This window comes from Dama dama, chromosome 5, assembly GCF_033118175.1.
Source record: "Dama dama isolate Ldn47 chromosome 5, ASM3311817v1, whole genome shotgun sequence".
Taxonomy (NCBI): Eukaryota; Metazoa; Chordata; class Mammalia; order Artiodactyla; family Cervidae; genus Dama; species Dama dama.
In genome coordinates, this window is record NC_083685.1 from 21,989,119 (window position 1) to 22,012,362 (window position 23,244).

The 23,244-nt window shown below is 51.4% G+C and overlaps 1 protein-coding gene and 1 non-coding gene across 2 annotated transcripts in view; one reads left to right on the forward strand and one right to left on the reverse strand.

Annotated features, from left to right (window-relative positions):
• Nucleotides 1-22,788, forward strand: part of AACS (acetoacetyl-CoA synthetase) — a 52,705-nt gene extending 29,917 nt beyond the window's left edge. The window contains exons 9-18 of the mRNA XM_061142112.1: nt 3,621-3,701; nt 4,705-4,829; nt 9,259-9,323; nt 9,448-9,570; nt 11,462-11,575; nt 12,262-12,387; nt 15,441-15,510; nt 16,024-16,082; nt 16,876-17,078; nt 21,563-22,788. Of these exons, the coding sequence (XP_060998095.1) occupies nt 3,621-3,701; nt 4,705-4,829; nt 9,259-9,323; nt 9,448-9,570; nt 11,462-11,575; nt 12,262-12,387; nt 15,441-15,510; nt 16,024-16,082; nt 16,876-17,078; nt 21,563-21,700 (1,104 nt within the window). The 3' untranslated portion in view covers nt 21,701-22,788. The remainder of the gene's footprint in view (nt 1-3,620; nt 3,702-4,704; nt 4,830-9,258; nt 9,324-9,447; nt 9,571-11,461; nt 11,576-12,261; nt 12,388-15,440; nt 15,511-16,023; nt 16,083-16,875; nt 17,079-21,562) is intronic.
• Nucleotides 21,418-21,490, reverse strand: TRNAG-UCC (transfer RNA glycine (anticodon UCC)). The gene has a single exon. It is a non-coding gene; the product is annotated as a tRNA-Gly (tRNA).
• Nucleotides 22,789-23,244: the final 456 nt, after the last annotated feature.

Genomic DNA, 23,244 nt, shown 5'->3' on the forward strand with positions numbered 1-23,244 from the left:
CTGGGTCAGAATGTCATCCTGTGAGCTGAGCAAAGGCTCTTTAGTTTAACATGCAGGCAGAGGGGCAGGTTCCCCAAGGCAAGCCATTATGTATGCTCACAGTTATAGATAGTATCTTTTTAGTGATTATAGTAACAAAAGCAATGGAGAGCAGACTTTAAGAGAAATGGTGGAATCAGATTTTGTTCTTCCCTGTTAATAGGTTACATTACAAAGTACAACTAATTGAAGGATTTCCCAAGCTGTGTTAGTCAAAAGTCTGTGCTAGCAAAATAGCATGGACCTGAGGGGCTTAAATGACAAAGATTTACTTCCTCGGTGTTCTGGAGGCTAGAACGTCCAAGATCAGGGTGTGGGCAGGGTGACTTCCTTCTGAGCCTCTCTCCTTGGCTCACAGGTGGCCACCTTCTCTGTGTCCTCACATTGTCTTTCCTCTGTGCATATACATCCCTGATGGATCTCTTTAAAAAATATTTACTGTTTATTTATATGGCTGCAACAGGCCTCAGTGGGATTGAACCCAGGTCCCCTGCACTGGGGGCACAACATCATAGCAGCTGGATCACGGGGGGAGTTGTTCCCCCTACCTTCCCCAGTGTCTCTTTGGTGTCTGAATTTCCTCTTTTTGTAGGAACATCAGTCACAGTGGATGATGGCCCACCCTAACAGTCTCACTTCCTCCCCTCCTGGAGGCCTGAGGATTATCTGAGTGGAGAGACCTCACGTTCTCAAACAGCTTTCTAGTTTTGCTTGGTCAGATGGTTGTATTTGAAGATGAAGTATAAAATTTCTTTTATCCTAGCTCATTTAGCTTTTACAGATGTTCTCTGCACCTAGAAGCTGTTTGAATCCCTGCCTTAGGAAGGAAACGTTTAGACTGGAATCACATTAACTCCTTACACAGCTCTTTACACAGTGTCTTCATCTGAATGTGGAAAGGAGCTAACACATAACAGAGCTTTGTCATTACCTAGATTTGGATCCACGGACGGTCCGATGGCAGGTTATGAATTATAACCACCAGATGCACACAGCCTGTTCATATACAGCGGGCAACCTCCCAGAAGCCCTGGGGTGGGAGGGAGGGGATATCAGGGGCCAAAGCCTTGATTTCTGGAAGCAACACTGGCCAAGCCAAGTGGCCTTTAGGAGCGAGTTCTTCCTGTTGCTCAAACCATCCTGTTGCATCACACTGAATCTGGAGTGCCCACTCTAAGGTGTGGCTGCTGGCATCATGCTTCCCCTGGAGGGGGCACCCCAGTCCACATGGTCAGAAGCCTAATACCCAGCCAAAGAGATGAGGGTTTTTAGAAACCTTGCAGGCTAGGGCGGGGTGTATGTGGCAAAACAACACATTTTAGGAAAAACTGAAATGCCCAACTGTATTCTTATTTTTAGTGCTACTTGCCTAGTGAGTGTCACTTTTTTAGGAGTGGAACATAAAAATATATTAGATCTGGAAAAAAAAAAATATATTAGATCTAATGTAGTTGGCTCATAAAATCATCGTGCGTGGTATATTTAGAGTGTGGAAAAGTCAGGAAAAGTTATCTTAATTCTGGCTTCACTGGGCTCTTGCACTTCCAGAGAAGTGACTAAGCGTCTTGCCTGTTTCCAAGAGTGATCCGGAGAGGAAACTTGAAAGCAGCAAGATGGGACTGCCGGCACCGACTGTGCCTCCAGGGCTGTTGGGGGTGTGGCCCTGGTTTGCTGGTTTGTGTTTTCTAAGCCCATGAAAGAGCCAGAAAACAGCTTCCTTCTCTTCCTTTTTTAAAATGAGTCTTCTTGCTTGAGTTCCAGGAAACCATGTTGCTTGTATTTCCTGACCCTCAGGGAAAGTGTTCAGACTTGCCATAAATATTTAAAAATTAAGAGAAGAGCTATTAATTTGACTCATTAAGATTCATACTTTGGCCACCTAAGGCAAGGAGCCGACTCATTGGAAAAGACCCTGATGCTGGGAAAGATTGAAGGCAGGAGAAGGGGATGAGATGGTTGGATAGCATCACTGACTCAATGGACATGAGTTTGAGCAAACTCTGGGAGATAGTGAAGGACAAGAAAACTGGTGTGCTGCATTCCATGGGGTTGCAAAGAGTCAGACCGACTTAGTGACTGAACAACAACAACAAAAGTTTCATACAGAGAGAAGCAAGGGACGGTTTGGTGCTGTCCGCACGGTGAGGGTATGGGACTTCCCTGGAGAGCCAGTGGTTAAGACTCTGAACTTCCATTGAAGGTTCAATTCCTGGTCAGGAAACTAAGATACTACAAGCTGCGTGGCATGGTCAAAAACAAACAAACAAACAAAAAATGGGGGTACTGAGGACATGAACAACATGTGATGGGTTATGAATAGGCTGGGCTTATAAAGGCATACCTTTCAGGCAGAGATAAAGCTTAGGTGCCGATTTAAGTACAAAGGGAAATGGGAAGGGGATTTGCCTCAGGTTTGTCTGACCTGGGAGTTCCCAGTCCTTTCTGAGAATTTGCCCTGTGAACAGTTGGCATTCATCAGAATTCCCAAAATGTGTGTTGTCCCCACACGATCATTCACCCACTGTGAGTGAGAACAATGTGTATTGTGGGATTTTCCAAAGAAGCCTGTGACTGTCCTGGGTTGGGGCCCCTGAGCCCACAATGCATGCATGTGTGGTAAAGCTGAGGAATCTCAGCTCTTGCAGACTGAGGGTGGCCTTGGAGAACCCTCCCAGCAACCTTTCTACCACCATCTACCCAACCCCCATGTGGCCCATCCCTAGGCAGGTTGCCCCCACTGCGGGCCTGGTTACAGGGTGCTGTCCAGGACAGACTCTGGAATAGGGGCTCTGGCATTGAGTTATAGAATTTGCTGGGCACGATTGTCTCTTTCTTTTTTTTTTAAAGTTAATTAATTTGTCTGCATCAGGTCTTAGTTGTCACTTGCAGGATCTTCATGCTTCATGTGGAAGCTTTTCGATGAGGTGCACGGTCTCTAGTTGTGGCACGCAGGTTCAGGAGTTGCAGCACGTGGGCTAGTTGCTCCAAGGCATGTGTGATCTTAGATCCCTGACCAGGGATTGAACCCACGTCCCATGCATTGCAAAGCAGATGCTTTACCACTGGGTCATGAGGGAAGTCCCTGGTGGGTAGGATTGTTTCTGTTGTGCCTTCAAAGGGTCATCTCCTAACGGCTGTTTTTTTATTTTTCTTGGGTACAAGGGTTGCAAGGCTCATTTTAATATGTGAGTCCCAAAGGTTCCTAAACATCCAGGACTATCATTGTTGTCAGCCAGCAGATGCTGTCTGTGGCCAGACTGAGTGTAGTGGTCCAGCCTTTTCAGGGTTTTTGGAGGGGCTGCGTCCCTGGTCTGGCTTCAGGATCTTGTGTGAGATCCCCTGGGTGCCTGATCACCTGGCGCTCAGAGGCTGCAGATCGGCAGGAGAGGGTCAGGGTTTCCTCTTGTGTCCTCCGGGAGTCTCAGGGGTCAGGGGACAGAGGGATGGGAGATTGCTTGTCATGGCAAGGCTGTCAGAACTCTGCCTTTTCCTTGACCTCTCCTGCTCCGGGGCCAGGCGTCTGTTCTGTGCATGCCTTTGTGCCCCGGAGGAAGCTGCTTGGCTCACTCGCTTCTCCCCAGGGGACACTCATCCAGCACCTGAAGGAACACATTCTTCACGGCAACATGACCAGCAGTGACATCATCTTGTATTATACCACGGTGAGTGCCCTCTCAGGGCGGGCTCTGGTTCACTCAGGTAGGGAGGCGTTTATCATTACTCTTCTTTTCGCTTCTCCCCCATTGCATGGGTCAATAGTCAGAAGTACAGCTCAAGCTGCAGGCTGCGTGCCCCAGACCCCAGACTGCATGCATGAGACCTCAGGCTGTGTGCAGCTGATCCCTGACTGTGTGCATGGACCCCAGGCTGTGTGCATGGACCCCAGGCTGTGTGCACGGAACCCAGGCTGCATGCACAAGTGGCCTCTGCTGTGGGATCCTTCCCTGTCGATCTCCGTCTCTCCCTCTGCCACTGCCTTCTCCCCGCAGGTGGCTGCCTCCTTGAATTGGCACCAAGGTCCCTCCTTACCTTGGCCCGTCCTCCTGTGTTGACCTTGGTTGTCACTGGGAGACCTGGTGCCCTGGGGAATTCCAGAGAAACAAAGGAGACTGACTGTTAGTTCAATTTCTTGAGCCTGTAGAGGTGGGGAGGAGAGTCATGTGACTGAAATCTGTGGTTTAACCGGGGGCAGGGGGGCAGGAACTTATCAGAGACGCCATGAGGCTGGTCAGTTCTCAGCCTTGTGGAACAGTAAAGGGACTCTGACTCATTCAAACTGAAAGGAATTTATTGGAGGCTGAAGGGTGCTGCAGGTGCCAGGCACTGTCCCCCATGTCCGATGTGGATGGGCCACTCCAGCACCCAGTTCTTGGCTTGTGTGCATCATGTGACCACTCTCACCTCTGTGACCTTCAGCCTCTTGTCACCAGCGAGGCTGCAGGAGATGTTCTCCGACATGTCTTAGTGTACATGTGTGTGTTGATCCATGCCATCAACTCCTGACGGGCAATTGCCGGCTCAGGGTATCTCATATTTGGACAGGCAGTTCTTGGCACCTTTGGCTCAGCATCGGGTGGCTTCTACGGATGTGAGAGGCTGAGTGACAGGGCCGAGAGGAGCCCGCCCAGTGCTCGGTTGACACGTGTTCCTTTCTGTCCACCCCAGGTTGGCTGGATGATGTGGAACTGGGTGGTGTCTGCTCTCGCCACAGGAGCTGCCGTGGTCCTGTATGATGGCTCCCCTCTGGTTCCAACACCCAACGTGCTCTGGGATCTGGTCGACAGGATCGGGTAAGTACCCGGGATGCTCAGATGCAGAGTGGCCGCTGTGAGGGTCTGCTGCTGTCTCTGGAATGCTTCACAACCCCCCTCCCCGCACGCCCCCCATCTGTCCACATCCCCCTCTTGGTGGGTGCTGAGGGCAGGTGAAGTTGTCAAGGAGGGTGGGAAGGGGTGGGCGCCCCAACAGGGACTGACCAGTCAGATCTGTGTAGTGAGGAAGAGGCTGCCCCCTCCCACCCCTGGCCCAGGGGTGAGCTCTGAAACCTTGGACACCAGGAGAGGGAACATGGTCTTATTTCTGGAACTCTGGATTCCAAGAACTTGCAGAGCAGCTCAGAAGAGAGGCAGAAGAAGGGTTTATTAGAGCTGTGTTTCATACGGGGGTGAGACAGAGAGTGATCTAGCCTGAACGTACTAACCTGGTCAGGGGATGGTGTGGATCCTCTCATCCCGGGAAGGACAGGTCAGTCCCTGGAGAGTTCCCAGTGTTCGGCCTTCCCAGCAGCCTTGCTGCGAGCCCTCAGGGCTGGCCAGTGCCTTGAGGGTCTCCTGGACTCAGCAGTATGCCCAGATGCCCTGCGGCCAGTGCTGCAGGCAGGCATCTCCGCCTCCCCGCAGTCTTGTTAACAGGGTGACAGGTGGGCATCCTGATGACAGGGGCAGAGCCAGCTAAAGTGGAACATCAGGGGAAGGGCAAAGTGGCCCCATTTATCCTCCAGCCCCCTCCCCAACATCATTGCTAGAAACTGTCAGAAGACCCTGTTTCATTAGCACTTTGTTGGCTGATGAATTAATCATCACCAGCTGATGCATTCTCGCCGCTGTGGTTGGTGGTCACTGTTGGCCTAATGGTCGTGTTTCCAGGAATGAGAACACGGCAGCTGGCAGGGCTCCTGGGGCCCGGAAGTCAGCCACACTCTGAAATGGTCTAATTACTTTTCGTTTGAATCTGCTCACACTGGGGAAACAGAATGAGCCACAAATGTTCTTAAATCCTTGGCCATTAATATTTTAAATATAACTTTGGCCTAGGTAATATTTAAATTCTGACATTTGGCTCACGATATGAGCAAGGAAGGTTATTTTCTAATGAGATTGTTTCCAGCAAAAGGTTAATCAAATCCCTGGGAACTTAGGCGACTTGAAGATCTTCGCCCTTAATACCCGTAAGCCGGGCGCAGGTGGAGGCATTTCTGATGTGTGTGTGTGTGTGGGTTATAGGAAGGGATTGGAGGGACAAATGTACCTCCCCAGGGCTTAGAGCTGATAAAGTTGAAGGCTGAAGGACTCAGGGAGACCCATCTTTGAGTGTGAGTAAGTGTATGTTTGTGTGCACATGTGGATGAGGGAATGTGTATATGTGCAGAAGTGTGAGCATATATATGTTTAAGTATATGCAAGTGTGTGTATATCTATACAAGTGTAGCATATACGCACTTGAGTGTAAAAGTATGTGTATGTGCACAAGTGTGAGTCTCATGCACTTGAGTGTGAAAGTGTGAATGTGAGCATGCATGTCCATGAATGAGTGTATGTGTGCATCTGATTGTGTGCAGGTGTGCATGTATGTGCCTGTGTATATGCATGTATGTGTACACATGTGCCTAGGTAAGTGGGAGTGGGAGAGCACACCTGTCTGTGGGCGAGTGTATATGAGCTGGCGTGTGATCGTGTGCAGGTGTGCACAGGCGAGTTTGCATGTGTTTGCAGCCCTGTGGACTGTTAGTGAGCACGTGCTGGGCCTCTGCCTTCCACCCTGGTTTGATCTGTGCCCTGGACCCTGGCTGAGCTGTGGCCTCGGTGGTCCTCCGGCCCCTCTGACCTGCCCTTTCTCCTGGCTGGGAGGGCTGACTTGCTGGGTTCAGCGAGGCAGGTGCCACCTGGCAACCTGTGAGGGGTGCGTGAAGTACACCCCAGTGCTCCGGCTGCCTACATGGGCGAGAGGGGAGGAAATAATGTCCATACATTTAGAGACAAAATCTTTGTTGATTATCATTGTGGCAGCTCACAGGCTTACTAACACGTTTCATAACTGGGCGATCATGTTGTAGATGTGAACAAGACTCTCTTAAAGGATGGATTGTCCACTTTGGGGTGTTTCTAGGCTCCCTGAATCTAGCCCAGGGAGCATTCTGATTGGGGTTAGGGTAGAATTCTGAAGTCTTTGTCCAGGTTTTTAACTGAGCAGGCAGTTCATGTTTAGGACTGGGAGACCCATGTTCCAGGCCGAAGGAACAGCAAGTGCCAAGACCCCGAGGACAGAAAGAAGGGACCAAGATGGGGGTGTTGGGGAGGCTGGAAGGAGGCCCTTGTGGTCCGGATATGGGAGGCAGGGCAGGAGGTGACGCTCCGTGATGAGGGGTGATGAGAGTTGATTGAGAGGTGAGGGTGGGATTCTGAGCCCCCAGGGTTTTCCGGGCTGTACCTGCAGGGTGGTTTTTTCCTGAGTGAAACGAGACACCACTGGGTCACTTGAGTTGAGGGAGCTCATGATCCCCCAAAAACCACGGAGTTGAGGGCACCTGAGAGGAGACAGGGCGCCTTGTCTACGTCTGGCTCGCTGCGGGGCTCTGGGGCTTGGATCCCGACCCTGCGAGCTGGGAGCGCCTCGCTTCTCGTGGGGGGACTCCCAGCTTCACTAGCTAAACACAGTGTTGGGCACCACGTGAGGGCGGCTGCGCTTTGTGGACTCTGTTTTTTAAGCCGTCTTATGCAAGCCCTGGGGACAGATGGGGAGGCCTTGCCGCTTTTTCAGACAAGCAGGCCTGTGGGCTGGCCCCAGGGACGCTGTCTCAGTCTCTACACATAACCAGGGTCACAGTTTGCAGGGACTTCTGCGAATTAAATACCCTTAAGGACCACAGAGGGCTCTTGGTTTCTGGGCAGGGGGCAGATGGGGGATGAGCTGAAATCTGTGTGTGGTTGGAGATCTCTGTATGTGTGGCTGGAGGTGGTCCCTGGTCTTCTCTTAAAATACAGATATTCCTGAAGTGGCTGAGACCTAAATCCTCAGAGGTGATCTGGAATTAGACACACTATCTGAGTTTATGAAATTAGCTGGGGTGGGGTGCTGGGGAGGGGCTTGAGTATGTTTCCTGCTCCCCACAACCTCACAGCTTCCAAATTAGCCATCATTAGGGCCTAGCGACCCTAATGGGCTCAGACCCAGATGGCATCTGAGGTTTTGGTGGTGACAGGGTGTCCCCGAGAAGTGAAGAGAATAAGGGACAGGAGGCGTGAAAGACAGTGGCTTTGAGACCCCCCTCACCTCCTCCCGCCCCCTTGGATTCTGCACCTCCCAGCCCAGGGAGCCCTGAGTCACCCAGCGTTCTGTGTGTCTCGACCTCTGAACATGAAGCAGAGCATGGCTGTCTCCTTGGAATGAATCTTGCCAGCCAGGTGTAAAGGGATAGTTTTACTGCCCAGAGAAGAGAGGCGAGACCTGGATTTTTTTTTTTTTTGGCCACACCGCATGGCACGTAGGATCTTAGTTCCCCTACCAGGGATCGAACCCTTGCCCCTGTACTGGAAGCGTGGAGTCTTAACCATTGGACTGTCAGGGAAGTCCTGGGACCTGGATTCTATGGCCTCCTTTGGCCTCCAGGAGAAAACATCCTTTACCTAGGAAACTAGAGCTTTCATGTTGAGGGCTGCCTTGCTGGAAGGAAGCAGAACATTAAATAACAGCCTCTCCTTGAAAATACAATATTTATACTCGCACAATGTATCATTCTCAGCGAAGAATAAAGGACTGTAGAATTGAAACGTTCAAAAAGAAGGGGGGCAGTTTTGTAAGTTTCATACAGACAAACGCAAGCTGATTTAAGGGAAGAAGATGGGTCAGCGATTCCAAGCATGGCACCTCTTCTAACAAAAGCTCCTGCAGCCCTCTCCACTTCCCTGGAAAATTATCTTGTGAGCTCAGAATTTGAGGGGTTTTGACTCTGTGATCTCCTTTGATCTCTGAAAGAGATCATCCTACAGTTGGGAAGATAGGGATTTTTTTTTTTCAGGGCCTTGCAGCACATAGGCTTCTCTAGTTGTGGAGTGCAGGCTTAGTTGCCGTGCAGCATGTGGAGTCTTAGTTCCCTGACCGGGGATTGAACTCTTGTCCCCTGCACTGGAAGGCAGATTCTTAACCACTAGACCACCAGGGAAGTGTCCTCAAAGATGGTGGGTTTATGTACAAACAGTTGTTTTAAGTAAAGCCAGAGGTTAATGAGAGCCCAAGTGCTCTGCAGACCTGTCCCTGCCGGCCTCAGAGTAACAGGTATTGTAACCTGCTTTCAGCTAAATATTAATTATCAGTTTAGCCGAGAAAAATGATGTGTCTTGGATTTTGCAGCCTTGTTCTAAATGGGTCACTAATAGGAGAAAACTTTGGTTACCTGCAATATGGAAGAGCCTTGATGGGTTTCTGGTGTTTTCTTTCCATCAGCATCACCATCCTTGGAACGGGTGCTAAGTGGCTGGCTGTGCTCGAAGAGAAAGACATGAGGCCAGGTAAGCTTGCCTCCCTGCGCATCCATCCCTGGAAGTGAAATCAGATCCGCGGTGTTACCCATTTCCTGCAAGCCAGCAGAGGGCGTCCGATCTGGCTCTAATCTCTCGGTGCTTCTGGCTGTAGTGGAAACCCACAGTCTCCAGACACTGCACACGATCCTGTCCACCGGCTCCCCACTGAAAGCCCAGAGCTACGACTACGTCTACAGGTGCATCAAGAGCAGCGTCCTGCTGGGCTCCATCTCAGGTACGACCCAGTGTGCGCCTGTGCCGTAGGGAGGGTACTGGAAGGATCAGAGGACTTGGGGGCCAGGCTTGGCCGCTCAGGGTGCTTACCCTCTGACCCAGCAAGCCAACCCGCTTGAATCTGTTGGGATAAACAGTCAGCAGAGTGTGCTCTGGTGATGTTGCTGATTCTTGGTAGTTATGTTCCAGGGAGAAGTTGCAGACGTGGAGTTAGCAGTTTCTGATCCTTTGCCAGGGTGAGGAATATACACACGCATCTCGCATTGGTTGTAACCTTAGACCCTAAATGACTGATTCTGGTAGAGTCTATTTTCTTTACAAAAGAGAAAATGAAGTTTGGGCGTGCTAAGTGACTGACCCAAGACCACCTGCTAGCAAGGGCACAGAGTGGGATTTAAAAAAAAGCAAAAATTTATTAATTTGGCTGTGCCGGGTGTTAGTTGCAGCATATGCAGGATCTAGTTCCCTGGCCTGGGATCGAGCCTGGGGCCCCCGCACTGGGAGCACAGACTCATAGCCACTGAACCACCAGGGAAGTCCCAGTGTGGGATTCAGACCTGGTTCTGTTGTCCCAGAGCCAGAGTTTCCCCACCATCCCCAGGTCCTCCCCAGATCCCGCCTGGTGGGCAGGGGTGTGGTGGTTGTGTGGGCACAGGGTCGTCTTCCCAGGCCAGCCCAGCCCGTCTCGGGGCAGCACGCCTGTTCGGATCTCAGTCGGCCCTCCCGCCCCTGTCCGGTGAACCCAGCTCTCGTCCTGAAGCAGAGGAAGCAACACTTCTGCTCATGCCCTTGTGCCTCCTTGGGGCCCCGGGGGCTGGTCCGACCTTGCTGGTCACTGCAGTGAACACGATTCCCCGTTTTTGTGAAAAGCATCAGCCAGTGACTCGAGGTGTCAGGAAGATGCAGGAAGGACCTCACACTTTGATTCTCTACCTGAATTAATTCTGCTGAATTAATTCAGCAAATCATTTTATGTTGGTTTTGAAACCCGCTGCCCCACCCCATCCATATACATAGAGCATTGATTAAGGAAAAAGTACTTTTTAAATCATAAGGCTATCTTTTTAGGGATACAAACAGACATAAAGGGGAGAGTGGACACCAGTGTCTGGATCATCGAGTCTAGGAAGGGACAGAGTCAGGGGCTCCTTGGGTGACCCCCGCTCACACCCTCCCCACTTTCCTCCCTGGGCTGCCATCTGGTTCCACCGTGTCCTTGGGTGGGACCCTTGCGTGTCTCTGCCCTCAGGACATCCTGCCCTGCAATCACGTGGGGCCCTGCCCTTCCTGGGTGCCCGCCCTAGGGGACAGTTGTCAAGGGGAGTGTTGTCCAGGTCTGGGGGTTAATGCCATTCCCTCCTGATGGCACCCAGAGTGCCTTTCAGGCACTCTGATGGCACCCTCCCTTTCAAGCTCCTTCCTGAAATCAGAGTGTTTCCCATCTAGCACGTTGTCCCTCACGTGAGACTCAACCTCCTGGGACCACAGGCTTTCTGCTTCTTGGGTGATTAAGTGAACGTGAACCGCAGCAAAGAGCCTTTGCACATGACCCATCTCCCACGGCAGTGCCTGCGGGCGGATCTAACAGGCCACACTTGGATCTTCCACGAACCTCAGTCTCGGATTTCAGTGTGACCATGGGAGGTTGTTCACTGGTTTTTCCTCCAGCAGGAAGTCCTGGTCAAAAAAAAAAAAATAAACCACCCAGACCTGGGAGGTTTGTGCCAGTTTCTGAATAACCTTCCTGTTCTTTCCCTGAAAAGAGGCTCAACTGTCTGGAGACAGAATCAGAGAGGTTGTCCTGCAGGATCTTTTCTCCTGGAGGGTTCACCAGTGAAAAACGCGAGCAGTTGTCTCGGTCTTATAAGTCCTGGATCTCCTTTTGCTGGCAGGTGGCACTGACATCGTCTCCTGCTTCATGGGCCAGAATCCATCCATTCCTGTGTACAAAGGGGAGATTCAGGCTCGGAACCTGGGCATGGCTGTGGAGGCATGGAATGAGCAAGGTGACGGCCCCAAATCCTTTCTGTCTTTGTGACGAGGCGTGAGTGGTCACCCGGGTGTGCTTGGATGTATAGCTTTGCCAGGGGACAGTTCTCCAAAACTGCCCCCTCTGAGGGGCTACCCCTCCCCACCAACACTTGCAGACTGTTGGCCTCCGAGCCTGGTTTAACCCCCACTGGCTCCCCATCTGCCTTCAGCCTAAAGCAGAGGAATAGGTGTTGGTTTGGAGCATAGACGGAGGGCCATGTGCTCGGCATGCAAGGCGGGCATCTGAGTTTTGGAAGCACTGCTGAGGCTGCCCCACCAATGGCCTCACATCCTAACCTTGGTGAGGACCCAGGGTAAGATGCAGGCACAAGGGGCAATGTGCTGCCATCCGTGCAGAGTTTAGAAACATGCAAAATGACATTATTCAGATGCACGTGGATGTAGTAAAAGTATTAATACACACAAGGGAATAATACAGTGTTCCAGTCGAGAGAGAGATTTGGGAGAGTTGTGTGGGGAGGGATTGGCATGGCTTTCGGTGATGTCAGAGGGATGGGCAGGGGGGTGGGACTTTGTGTAGGTAGCTTTGTGTGTGTCTGAAATACTGCATAATAGCTTGTGGTTTCAAAAAAGGAGAGAAAGGACGCCGAGGTGTGGCCGTGGTGTGTGCTCAGTGTACGTGTCGCCCCTCCCTGACCAGGAAAGGCCGTGTGGGGGGAGAGTGGTGAGCTGGTGTGCACCAAGCCGCTCCCCTGCCAGCCCACGCACTTCTGGAATGACGAGAATGGCAGCAAGTACCGGAAGGCGTATTTCTCCAGGTTCCCAGGTGGGTTGAGGATACAGGTGGAGCCGCCCAGATTCCCGCCCAGGCTGGGCCTTCGGGGTCTAATTCTGGATGCACCCTCCCCCTGCCAGCCCCCTCTCCCTGGTAAAACCTGGTGAGGCCGCCCCTGGCTCCTTCCACCAGAGGGGTGATGATGAATTTCTGATCAGTATCTTGTCACTTGCATCTTGAAGCCATCAAATGAAACTCTGATCTGGGTTTGGTGTACTCTTAACATCCTCCATGCCCCCTGCCGCTTGGCCCTGAGCCTGGCACCTGGGAGCTGGCACGAGCCGCTTGCTTGCCTGTGTAGGACAGGGCTGGGTGGTGGGGGGCGGTTCGCTGCTCGCTTACCCAGACTGGTGTGTCTATTCAGGGAGAGATGCCTGTGCAATAGGTGTCTGGCTGGGGTCTCCTCTGTCTCACACCCTGTCATCCAGTCCTCATGGAGGTGATGGGAGAAGAGAGCTTTTGAGTGGGATAATTAATTTCAGGCCCGTCACTCACTCAGGCTGCCCTCTCCACTCGTCTTTGGAGCAGCGCCCTGCCCCTGAGCTGGGAAGTCTCTTTATTTAAAGCTCTGATCCCTGCCTCCTCCTTATCTTATTTCATAAGCAACCTTGAGTTATTGCTGCTATATAATTCACAATTTAGCAAGCCTTCTGCTCCGGAGTTATTTATACCAACTACTTGCTCTCTTCAGTCTCTAGAAAGGTGATTCGATTCCACATGTGGAGAATCAGAAAGTGGCAGGTGACTGTCAGGGGTAGAATGTGCCACCGATCCCTCTTATTTCTCTGCTCAGCCTTGCGTGTCCCCATGTAACGTCCCATTTGAAAGCCATTGTACCCAGCATAGCACCTCCCATGTGAGCTAGCAGGAACATCCCCCGCCCATGTGGCCAGGTCCTTATTGGATGCCTGCTGCGTTTAAGCCCCACCTTGGATCCTGCCAGGGTGTAGCTGTTGTGACATACTGAGGCAGAATAGAGAGGGAGGGGGAGGGAGAGAGATGTTCCTCAAATGATCCTGAAGAGTCGAAGGCTCCTGTCTAAGGAAAGGATTAGAACCTCAGCTTGAAGACTCATCTCAGAAATGACATCTCTTCATCTTCTCAGTACACTGCTCCTTGAAAACTGCCTTTGCTGTCACTTTTTGTTACGAATACAAGGGTTTACATAATAGATGTCTCTTCAGGATTAATTTCATAAAAAGCCTTTTTTTTTTTTTCTTTCTTTTGGCCATGCCACATGGCTTGTGGGATCTTAGTTCCCTGACTAGGGATGGAACCCGTTCCCCTTCCAGTGGAAGCACAGAGTTTTAACCACTGGGCAGCCAGGAAAGTCCCAGAAAAATCTTTATTTTTAAAGCGCTGATATTGAGAGTCCCTTGCACTGCAAGAAGATCCAGCCAGTCCATCCTAAAGGAGATCTGTCCTGGGTGTTCATTGGAAGGACTGATGTTGAAGCTGCAACTCCAATACTTTGGCCACCTCATGCAAAGAGTTGACTCATTGGAAAAGACCCTAATGCTGGGAAGGATTGGGGGCAGGAGGAGAAGGGGACGACAGAGGATGAGATGGCTGGATGGCATCACCGACTCGATGGACATGGGTTTGGGTAGACTCTAGGAGTTGGTGATGGACAGGGAGGCCTGGCATGCTGCGATTCGTGGGGTCGCAAAGAGTCGGACACGACTGAGTGACTAAACTGAACTGAACTGATATTCTTTCTTGGAGAAAATGAATACTCTATGACTTGTGATATTTCCATTTTTGCCTTGGCTGCTAGGAAGCTCAGGGCTGCCATCATTGCTTTGTTGGAGCTGTCCTCTCACCCCTGTGCAGTTTCTGATTCTTTCAATCATCCCATCATACAGTTGGTTTGATAGGTAGCTTCCTCAGATACTTTCTGGATGTAGATGGGATATATGAATAAATACGAAGAAACAAGGGCAGATGAGATAATGGGATCTGAAGCTACTGGTCATGGTCAGGATGGACATAGGTTGAACTTAAGTCATTTCATCCAGTCTCAGGCTGATTGGATTAGCACTTAAGAGTCAAAAACTGTCCTAAGAATTGGGAAGGATGAGATGGTGTCGTGAAGACCCTGAGCCAGTTTTATCTGCTATTTCCTCTTTGTGGATCACAGGAACTCTGGGGCTTATTTCAGGAGGCCAGGCTGCTGCTTGTAAGTTGTGCAGAGCCAGTGGGGCCATGCTCACAGATATTCACATCCGGAGCGCCTCCTCTATTTATGGGGCCAATCCTGGGCTGGCTGTGTTAGCTCAAGGAGGGAGGCCTCTTCCTGGCAGTTCCCACGTGAGGCTTGGCTTCTCTTTGACCAGACCCCTTGCGTCTTTTTTTTTGCTGCGCCCAGGACGAGGGCCTCTCCTTGAACATCACCAGCCCAGGGCCCAGGTGTACGCTGCAAGCCACACGGGGGCAGTCAGGGTGCACGCTGTCGGTGTCCCCTGATTCCTCTTCTTCTGCCCTCGGTGCATCCTGGGTTTTCCTGCTAGTTAAGTCTCTGTCCATGTGGCTGGTGCCTTAGTTCAGGCTTCTATTACTGGGACTGGTATAGTAGCCTCCCGCCTGGTCCTGCTGCTTCTCTTTATTCTGTTCAGAGATGGGCCCTGACTCCTCCAGACCTGCTCCATCAGCTGCCCCGGGCTACCCTTTCTTCTTCCTTTGGGGCTTGTACTTTCCCGCCCTCTTCTTAGAGGCCCCCCTCAAAGCTTCATTGACCTGCTCAGTCCCCACTTCACATTCTCACTGCTGGCGTTGCTCTCAGCCCGTCAGTTCCTCACTGGTACTTGCAGGAGGGGCATTTCTCATGCACTGCTGCATCTCAGAACTGGCTGTAGGGTGGACCCCGCTAGAAGGCATGCCTTTGGGGGTGAGAACTGTTAGTTCAGTTCTGCCCCCAGCCCCACATCACACCTGTTTCTGGGCCTCGGCTCTGTCTGTTGATAAGAGTTCCATTTCTGTCGTGCGTGCCTCAGGCGTCTGTCCACGCCTCTCTCAGGGTGACCAACCCCTCTGCCTCCCCGCAGGTGTCTGGGCACACGGCGACTACTGCAGGATAAACCCCAAGACCGGGGGCATCGTCATGCTGGGCCGCAGGTGAGGGGTCCACACACCTGGCTTCTGTCCCCTGCAGACCACCTAGGGAGTGGGGGGTGCTTCCTGCATCCTGGGCTCCTCCACTGGCCCAGTCTGGGGGTGGGCTGACTGTACCCCATCTGGGCCCTTCCTGGGTCAGCTTCCCGAGGGTGGGTCTGGCGTGATCCACATTTCAGAGCCCCAAAGTGGTGGACTGGGGGGCTTTACGGGGTGGGGGTGAGGCCTTTGGTAGATGTAAAGCCTGCATCTGTCTACAGTAGCTGTGGCCCTTCCCAGAGTGGGAGTGTGGGGGTGCTGGGGCGTCCGCACCTGGGAGAGGGTACTTGTACAGGTGGGAGGGGCAGGAGGTGGCGGATGCTCCCACACAAGGGGACCTCTTGATGCTGGGGAGGCAGCTGGCAAGGACTGGGTGGGCATGGTGTTGTTGTGGGAAGGGGGTGACTGTCCTCCAGCCCCCACAACTGGCCTCACACTGGAGCCACCGTGTGTTCACGACCTCTTCTTTCTTTGCAGTGACGGCACGCTCAACCCCAATGGAGTGCGATTTGGCAGCTCGGAAATCTATAACATTGGTGAGCATTTTCCTTTCTCCTGGAATAATTCTCAGGTCATCCAGGAGGGAAGGAAGGAGGGTCCTAGCAGGGAGCCTGCTCTCCAAAGATCCCACCATTTGACATAACTGGCCCATTTGCCTCTGGTTGTGAGAGTAGACATGTATGAGCTTGTCCTTCTTCCTAGAACATGCCTTGTCCCACACTGCCTGTAGCTTGTAAAACCTCAAGACAGGCGTCTTAGGGTCCTGTGGCCCACCCCCCTTCCATTATGTCAGCCTCGACCTCTGTGGGGTTGGTCATTCGTGTCTACTGTTTATGACTGAAGAAAGATGCACAGAGAGGTTGTGTGATTGCTGAAGGTCACACAGCACTATTCAGCACCAGATAAAGACAGTGCACAATAGAGAAACCCATGGGCCTTCAAAATGCCCCCACTAAAGCCACGGAATCAGCCTCTCAGGGAGGTGGCCTCATAGGGATGTCAGAGCCCCAAGATCACGTCAGGGCTGTGCAGCCAGGATGGAATCTTGACCCTGTGATTCCAGCCTTTCTTCCAGTGCTGGAGTCCCCACCAAGGTGCTTGCTTCCTTTTTCTTTTTAAATTTGTAATTGAGGAAAGAAGTGTGCCTGGCTCCCTGTAAGACGTCAGCCCTTCCGGTGTGAGCTGTGGCTCTCTGCTGGTGATGGGTGTCCTTCCACCTGTTCCCCAGAAGCTCTTCCCCAGGGTGGGGGGCTGGAGGAAGCGATGGAGGTCCCCATCAAGGTGGGCTGGTGTGAGAGCAAGGCCCTGGCCCTCGCCCTGTCTCCGCAGTGGAAGCCTTCGAGGAGGTGCTGGACAGCCTGTGTGTCCCGCAGTACAATAAGGACGGGGAGGAGAGGGTGATCCTCTTCCTGAAGATGGCTTCCGGCCACACCTACCGGCCCGACCTGGTGAAGCGGATCCGTGAGGCCATCCGCCTTGGCCTGTCCGCCCGGCACGTGCCCAGCCTCATTCTGGAGACACAGGGCATCCCGGTAGGGCCCCCCAAGAGCCCCCCTGCTTCCGGAGCACTCGGCTAGACGCTTGCTCATGTTTTATATATAGTTGTTCCATGTTGCCTGGCAACCCCGTCCCCATCCTTTTTTCTTTTCTGCCATCCCTCTCTCTTTTTTTTAACCCCTCATAAATTGGATGTAAGGCGACTTCTGCTAAACACTGGTCTTCAGAGGGTAAGCAGGCTCAGCCCAGCCCGACCAACTGGTTTTTCCCGTGTGGTTTTAGTGTGTTCTCAAATTATTAACGTGAAAATTAATTTTAACTTTTTAAAGAGCCGCTCGGGTGCTGTTGCTCTTGCCTTTTAATTTTTAGTTCTGGCCTGCAGAAAGAAGATTTGAATCTATTTCGAGGCACATCTCCAGAAAGCGGCGCCCCTCCCTTGCCTTGTACTCTGTTTAGGCTCTCAGTGGGGGAGGAGATCAGATCACAGCTTTAACTTGCCTTGCTTACAAAACCAATGCCTCTGTCAGCATAGAGAGGAGATGCCCTGTGTGTGCGCACACCTGTATGCATGGGTACACACACAGTACATCACATGTACAGATGAGCCAAGCTTGTACAATAGCTGTTCATGGGTGTGGGGGATGGGAGCAGGTTAACTGGGTCCCCAGGGGATGGAGCGTCTTCACGTTAGGAGTGGGGATGTGCTTGCTTGCTTGTGGGTGCGCAGTTGTGTCCAACCTTGTGAGACCACATGGATGGTAGCCCACCAGGCTCCTCTGTCCATGGGATTGTCCTGGCAAGAATACTGGAGTGGGTTGCCATTTCCTCCTCTAGGGGATCTTCCGAACCCTGGGATCTAACCCACGTCTCCTGCATTGTAGGTGAATGGTTTACCCACTGAGCTATCCAGTAGAGATGTGAGGTATTAGAACCAGGGCTTTTTATACCATCCACACATTTATTCTCCACTTTGGTTATGTGTAGGAAGGGGCCTGTGACCTGGAAGTTCTCTGTTTCTCTCAGGGGGTGATTCTTTTCTTTCCTTCATATTTATTTTTATTATTTATTTATTTGGCTGCACCAGGTCTTAGTTGCAGCATGTAGGATCTTATTCCTTGAGCAGAGATCAAACCCAGGCCCCCTGCATTGGGAGCATGGAGCCTTAGCCACTGGGCCACCAGGGAAGTCCCTCAGTGGGTGACTCTTGGTGACACAGTGGGGACAGTGGTTCTCAGGGAGAGAAGGGACTTTTTTTTTTCCTTTTTTTGGTCACACCTTACAGCATGTGGGATCTTAGTTCTCTGACTAGGGATCAAATCCCCACCCACTGCAACCTTGCATTGGAAGCTCAGAGTCCTAACCACTGGACTGGCCAGGAAGTGGGAAGGGACTTCTTGAGTCAGTGACACTTACTGACTTTCCCTGGTGAGGGTCTCAGGTGTCCCTTCAGTGGATCAGGTTCTGTCTGCACCCAAAACACTTCGGGGAACTAGAGTGTGATCATCCTCTTGGCCTCTTTGTTGAGAACGAATCTATCTCCTTTGCTATCAGAATGGTGAATCCCCAGTCTGTATCTGCTCACGCAGCCTTTAACTGTATGAATCACAATAAACTGTGGAAAATTCTTGAAGAGATGGGAATACCAGAACACCTGACCTGCCTCCTGAGAAGTCTGTATGCAGGTCAAGAAGCAACAGTTAGAACTGGACATGGAACAACAGACTGGTTCCAAATAGGAAAAGGAGTACATCAAGGCTGTATATTGTCACCCTGCTCTTTTAACTTATATGCAGGATATATCATGTGAAATGCCAGGCTGGATGAAGCACTAGCTGGAATCAAGATGGTAGGGAGACATATTAATAACCTCAGATATGCAGATGACACCACCCTTATGGCAGAAAGTGAAGAACTAAAAAGCCTCTTGATGAAAGAGGAGAGTAGAAAAGTTGGCTTAAAACTCAACATTCAGAAAACTAAGATCATGGCATCTGGCCCCATCACTTCATGGCAAATAGATGGGGAAACAATGAAAACAGTGAGAGAATTTATTTTTGGGGGGCTCCAAAATCATTGCAGATAGTGACTGCAGCCATGAAATTAAAAGACACTTGCTTCTTGGAAGAAAAACTATGACCAACATCCACAGCATATTAAAAAGCAGAGACATTATTACTTGGCCAACAAAGGTCCCTCTAGTCAAAGCTACTGTTTTTCCAGTAGTCATGTATGGATGTGAGAGTTGGACTATAATGAAAGCTGAACACCGAAGAATTGATACTTTTGAACTGTGGTGTTGGAGAAGACTCTTGAGAGTCCCTTGGACTGCAAGGTGATCCAACCAGTCCATCCTAAAGGAAATCAGTCCTGAATATTCATTGTCAGGACTGATGCTGAAGCTGAAACTCCAAAACTTTGGCCACCTGATGCTTAGAGCTGACTCAATGGAGAAGACCCTGATGTTGGGAATGATTGAAGGCGGGAGAAGAAGGGGACGAGAGAGGATGAGATGGTTGGATGGCATCACCAACTTGATGGACATGAGTTTGAGCAAGCTCCAGGAGTTGGTGAAGGACAGGGAGGCCTGGCGTGCTGCAGTCCATGGGGTCGCAAAGAGTCCGACACAACTGAGCAATTGAACTGAACTCAACTGATCTGCTCACGAGAATAGTGGAGTGATTTATTGGAAATGGAGAATGACCCCAGCCTGTCTTTCCATCCTCAGCCAGGCTCTTGTCTGCTTACTCTCAGGCACCCAGCTCGGCTCTCTCCTCCTCTGTCTTACTGTGGGGTCATGAGTCCTGGCCTGTGAGGTCATGTCTAGGATCCCTGGAGATTTTACAGGCACCCTCGTATTCTCAGATCCCCATGGTCCGAACTAATGAAGCACTTAGGAGAAGATTCACCCTGTGTTACCAGGCTGGCGTAGGGGGTCTGGCTAGGCCACGGTGCTTGGGACTGGCCATGGCCAAGGTCACAGCTGGGGATCTGGTCACGCCTAGGGGAATGTAAGTGGGCCTCTGAAGCCCTGTGTGGCTGGAGGGCCCAGTGGCCACAGCTGCCCTGGTCCTAGCAGGCCTTCGGCCCTGGTCACGGCTGATGTACTGGCCCGTCCTGACTGGAGGCTCGGACTTACCTCCTGGGTGGGGGAGAGGAGGGGTTCCAGCAGGAGCTGGGAGAACTGCTGCTTCCCCCTGCCCTTCTCACCAGGAAGCAGGAGCAGAATTTCTTCTAAAACAACACCTTGTTTATTTTGTCAGCCGATGGAAGATGTAAGTTGTTAGCTCCCACGAGCCGTTACTGGGGTTTTAGTGCTCAGAAGCACAGAAAGCACATGAGACGCTTGCATTTCTGGGTGAGAGGGACTGACGCCACCCCAGTGACAGGAGGGCCCTCATAAGCCTGCACTCAGATCCGAAATTAGTTCACCCGTCAGCAGAGGTTTTCAGTGAGCAAATTTTAATTACATCTCAGGTTAAAAAGGAGAGAAAGCGCCAGAGCAGGGAGAGATGAGAGTACTGGCAGCTTTATTAAAGAACTCTGTTTGTTCCAGAGTTTTCCTGGCCCCTAAACATGCCAGCATGGCTGCCAAATGCCCATTGGAGTTAAAGGTGAAACACACTTGCTATGAATTTCAGAGGGAGCGTTGAGCATTTGGAGAGAGTCTGATTATAGGAAAAGCAGTGTCCCATTCGTTCAGATGACAGTTCTGGGGGAAGATGGGGTGGAAGTTTCGAGAGGCTCTTGGATGACGCTCACTTTTTAGTGATTGGAGGTGGAATCACACGAAGCCAGTCCACTCCTGGAATAAGCTAGCTTTTCTATTATAATACAGTGTAAGAAAGTAAATATAAATAATGAAAACGCAGTGTAATAGTGAGTCATACCCAAGAGCCATGTGCGGGTTAACTCACAGACTTGGTCTGGGTGCTATGGCCCCATTTTACATTTGAGGAGATAAACTTGGGTTAAGGAACTTGCCCACAGTCACCCACTGACAAAGACTTGCTCTCAGAGTCCCAGGTCGTGATCTTTTTGGCTTGGATGTACCCAAATATCAGAGCTAAGGAATTTTTTTTCCCTTTCGGGTTTTCTTTTCTTTTGCCTTTAAGATTTTTTTATGTGGAGCATTTTAAAAGTCTTTATTGAATTTGTTACAATATTGCTTCTATTTCATGTTTTGCTCTTTTGGGGACCTGAGGCATAGGGGATCCTAGCTCCCTGACTAGGGATTGAACCTACACACCTTGCCTTAGAAGGTGAAGTCTTAACCACTGGACCAAGGAAGTTCCTGGGATTTTTTTTTTAATATTTATTTTTAATGATTGATTTATTCAGCTGTGTTGGGTGTTAGTTACAGTATGTGGGATTTAGTTCCCTGACCAGGGATTGAACCCGGGTCCCCTGCATTGGAAGTGCAGAGTCTTAGCCATTGGACTGCCAGGGAAGTCCCTCCCCTTTGGGTCTAAACAGTCTTTCTGTTTGCTCCCCCTGCTCCCCCCCCAACCCCCACCGGCAGTACACCCTTAACGGCAAGAAGGTGGAAGTGGCCGTGAAGCAGATCATCGCTGGGAAGACGGTGGAGCACCGAGGAGCCTTCTCGAATCCCGAGACCCTGGATTTGTACCGGGACATCCCTCAGCTGCAGGACTTCTGAGCCGAGCTTGCCAGCATGTCCCTCAGCCACATGGGCCTGTACTATCATTTTTGTACATTCAAAAAATTACTTAGAAACCTACAGCTCTTTGGAAAGGGGTTCAAGCCAAGTCCGTGGGCCCAGGGAAGAACCATTCTCTGTCCCGCAGGTTCATTTGGTGGGTTCCCGAGTCTTCCACCCACCATCACGGGATCCTGACCTTCAGTGATCCTAGAGGGTGTGTGTGTTCACATGCTTGCAGGGAGGAGCCAGGGTCACCTGTGTGTGTGCCGTTCCGGCTGATGCCTGTCCCCTGTCCAGGCCGGTGGGCATCCTGACAGCTCAGCTCTGGGGATCGACCAGCTTGCAGCCTTGTGCTGCGGTCCATTTTGATCTCTTTCTCCCCTTTTCTTCTCCCGGCTCTGGCTGCCGTCCTTCAGGGCCCATCTGGCTACTATAGTGTGTTGCCTGTCATGGGACCCATCCCGCGGTGACTTTACAGCATCTCACAGCAGATGGTCAGCACCTGGGCTGACCGCTGTCTCGTCTGTGTGTCCCAGGTGGAATCCGGGCAGCTCCTGGGCCAGCCATGTGTCACCCCAACTCTGGCACCCCTCAGCAGACAGAGAGCTTCAGCTGCCTTTAGAGAACGACTGGGTTTCATGTTTTAATAGGATCTCTTTATTTCGTGGATTTTTGAGTGGTTTAAAATTTTTTTAATGTTAATTAAGTGTGTGGTATGTGGGCGTTTGAAGGTGTGGGTAATGTCCACCCCATGAGGGGTGTCACTCAGGAATGTGGGCAAGCCCCAGGTGGTGGGTCACCCAGGTCCTGCCGAGGCAGAGCTGCTGGGCTTCGGGGGACGTGGCTTCACTGCACAGCCCTGCCCGAGGGCCCAGGACCCGCACACCCGCAGCCGGATGTGCTTTTGAATGTACTTGTCAGTTCGGCCTCTTAACACTCTCCTGTCATCATAGTGTTCGTTTTTGTATTTTTTAAAACCAAGCACAGTGGAAAACTTTCTTGAACCCTTTTTCTCTAGCGGATTGTAAAAACAGGGCAGATTGCTATGAGGCATCTAATGCAATAAACATATATGTATATACGCACACGGAGGCATGCTCGTGTGCTCTCTGCAGTGGGTGCTGGATCTGATGGGCCAGTGAGATGTTTGGTCCAGGTGGTGAAAGCATGTCCTGGGCCCCTGGTACGTAGCGGACCTGCCTGGTGATCAGATGGCCCCAGAGCCCTTCGCAGCATGAGGTCACACCCCAGAGGGGGAGGACATGCTCACCCTGGACTCCCCTGGAGCTCAGAGCCCCCGGGGTTCTGGTTGGCACTCCTTCACCATTGCAAGACCACACGTGTGTCCCTTGGATGGTGTCTGGCATCCAGGCCGGGCCCAGCAGGGCTTATTTTTCTCATGTCATGGGAGGTTGAAAGAAGGCTGTTCTTGAGCGGGTGTAGGGGCTGAAGGGACCCAGCCCCTCCATCTCCTGGGCTCTACCGTCCTACCATGGGGCTGCCCACCTCCAGCCTCCCATCTGTGTCCCATGCAAGATGAG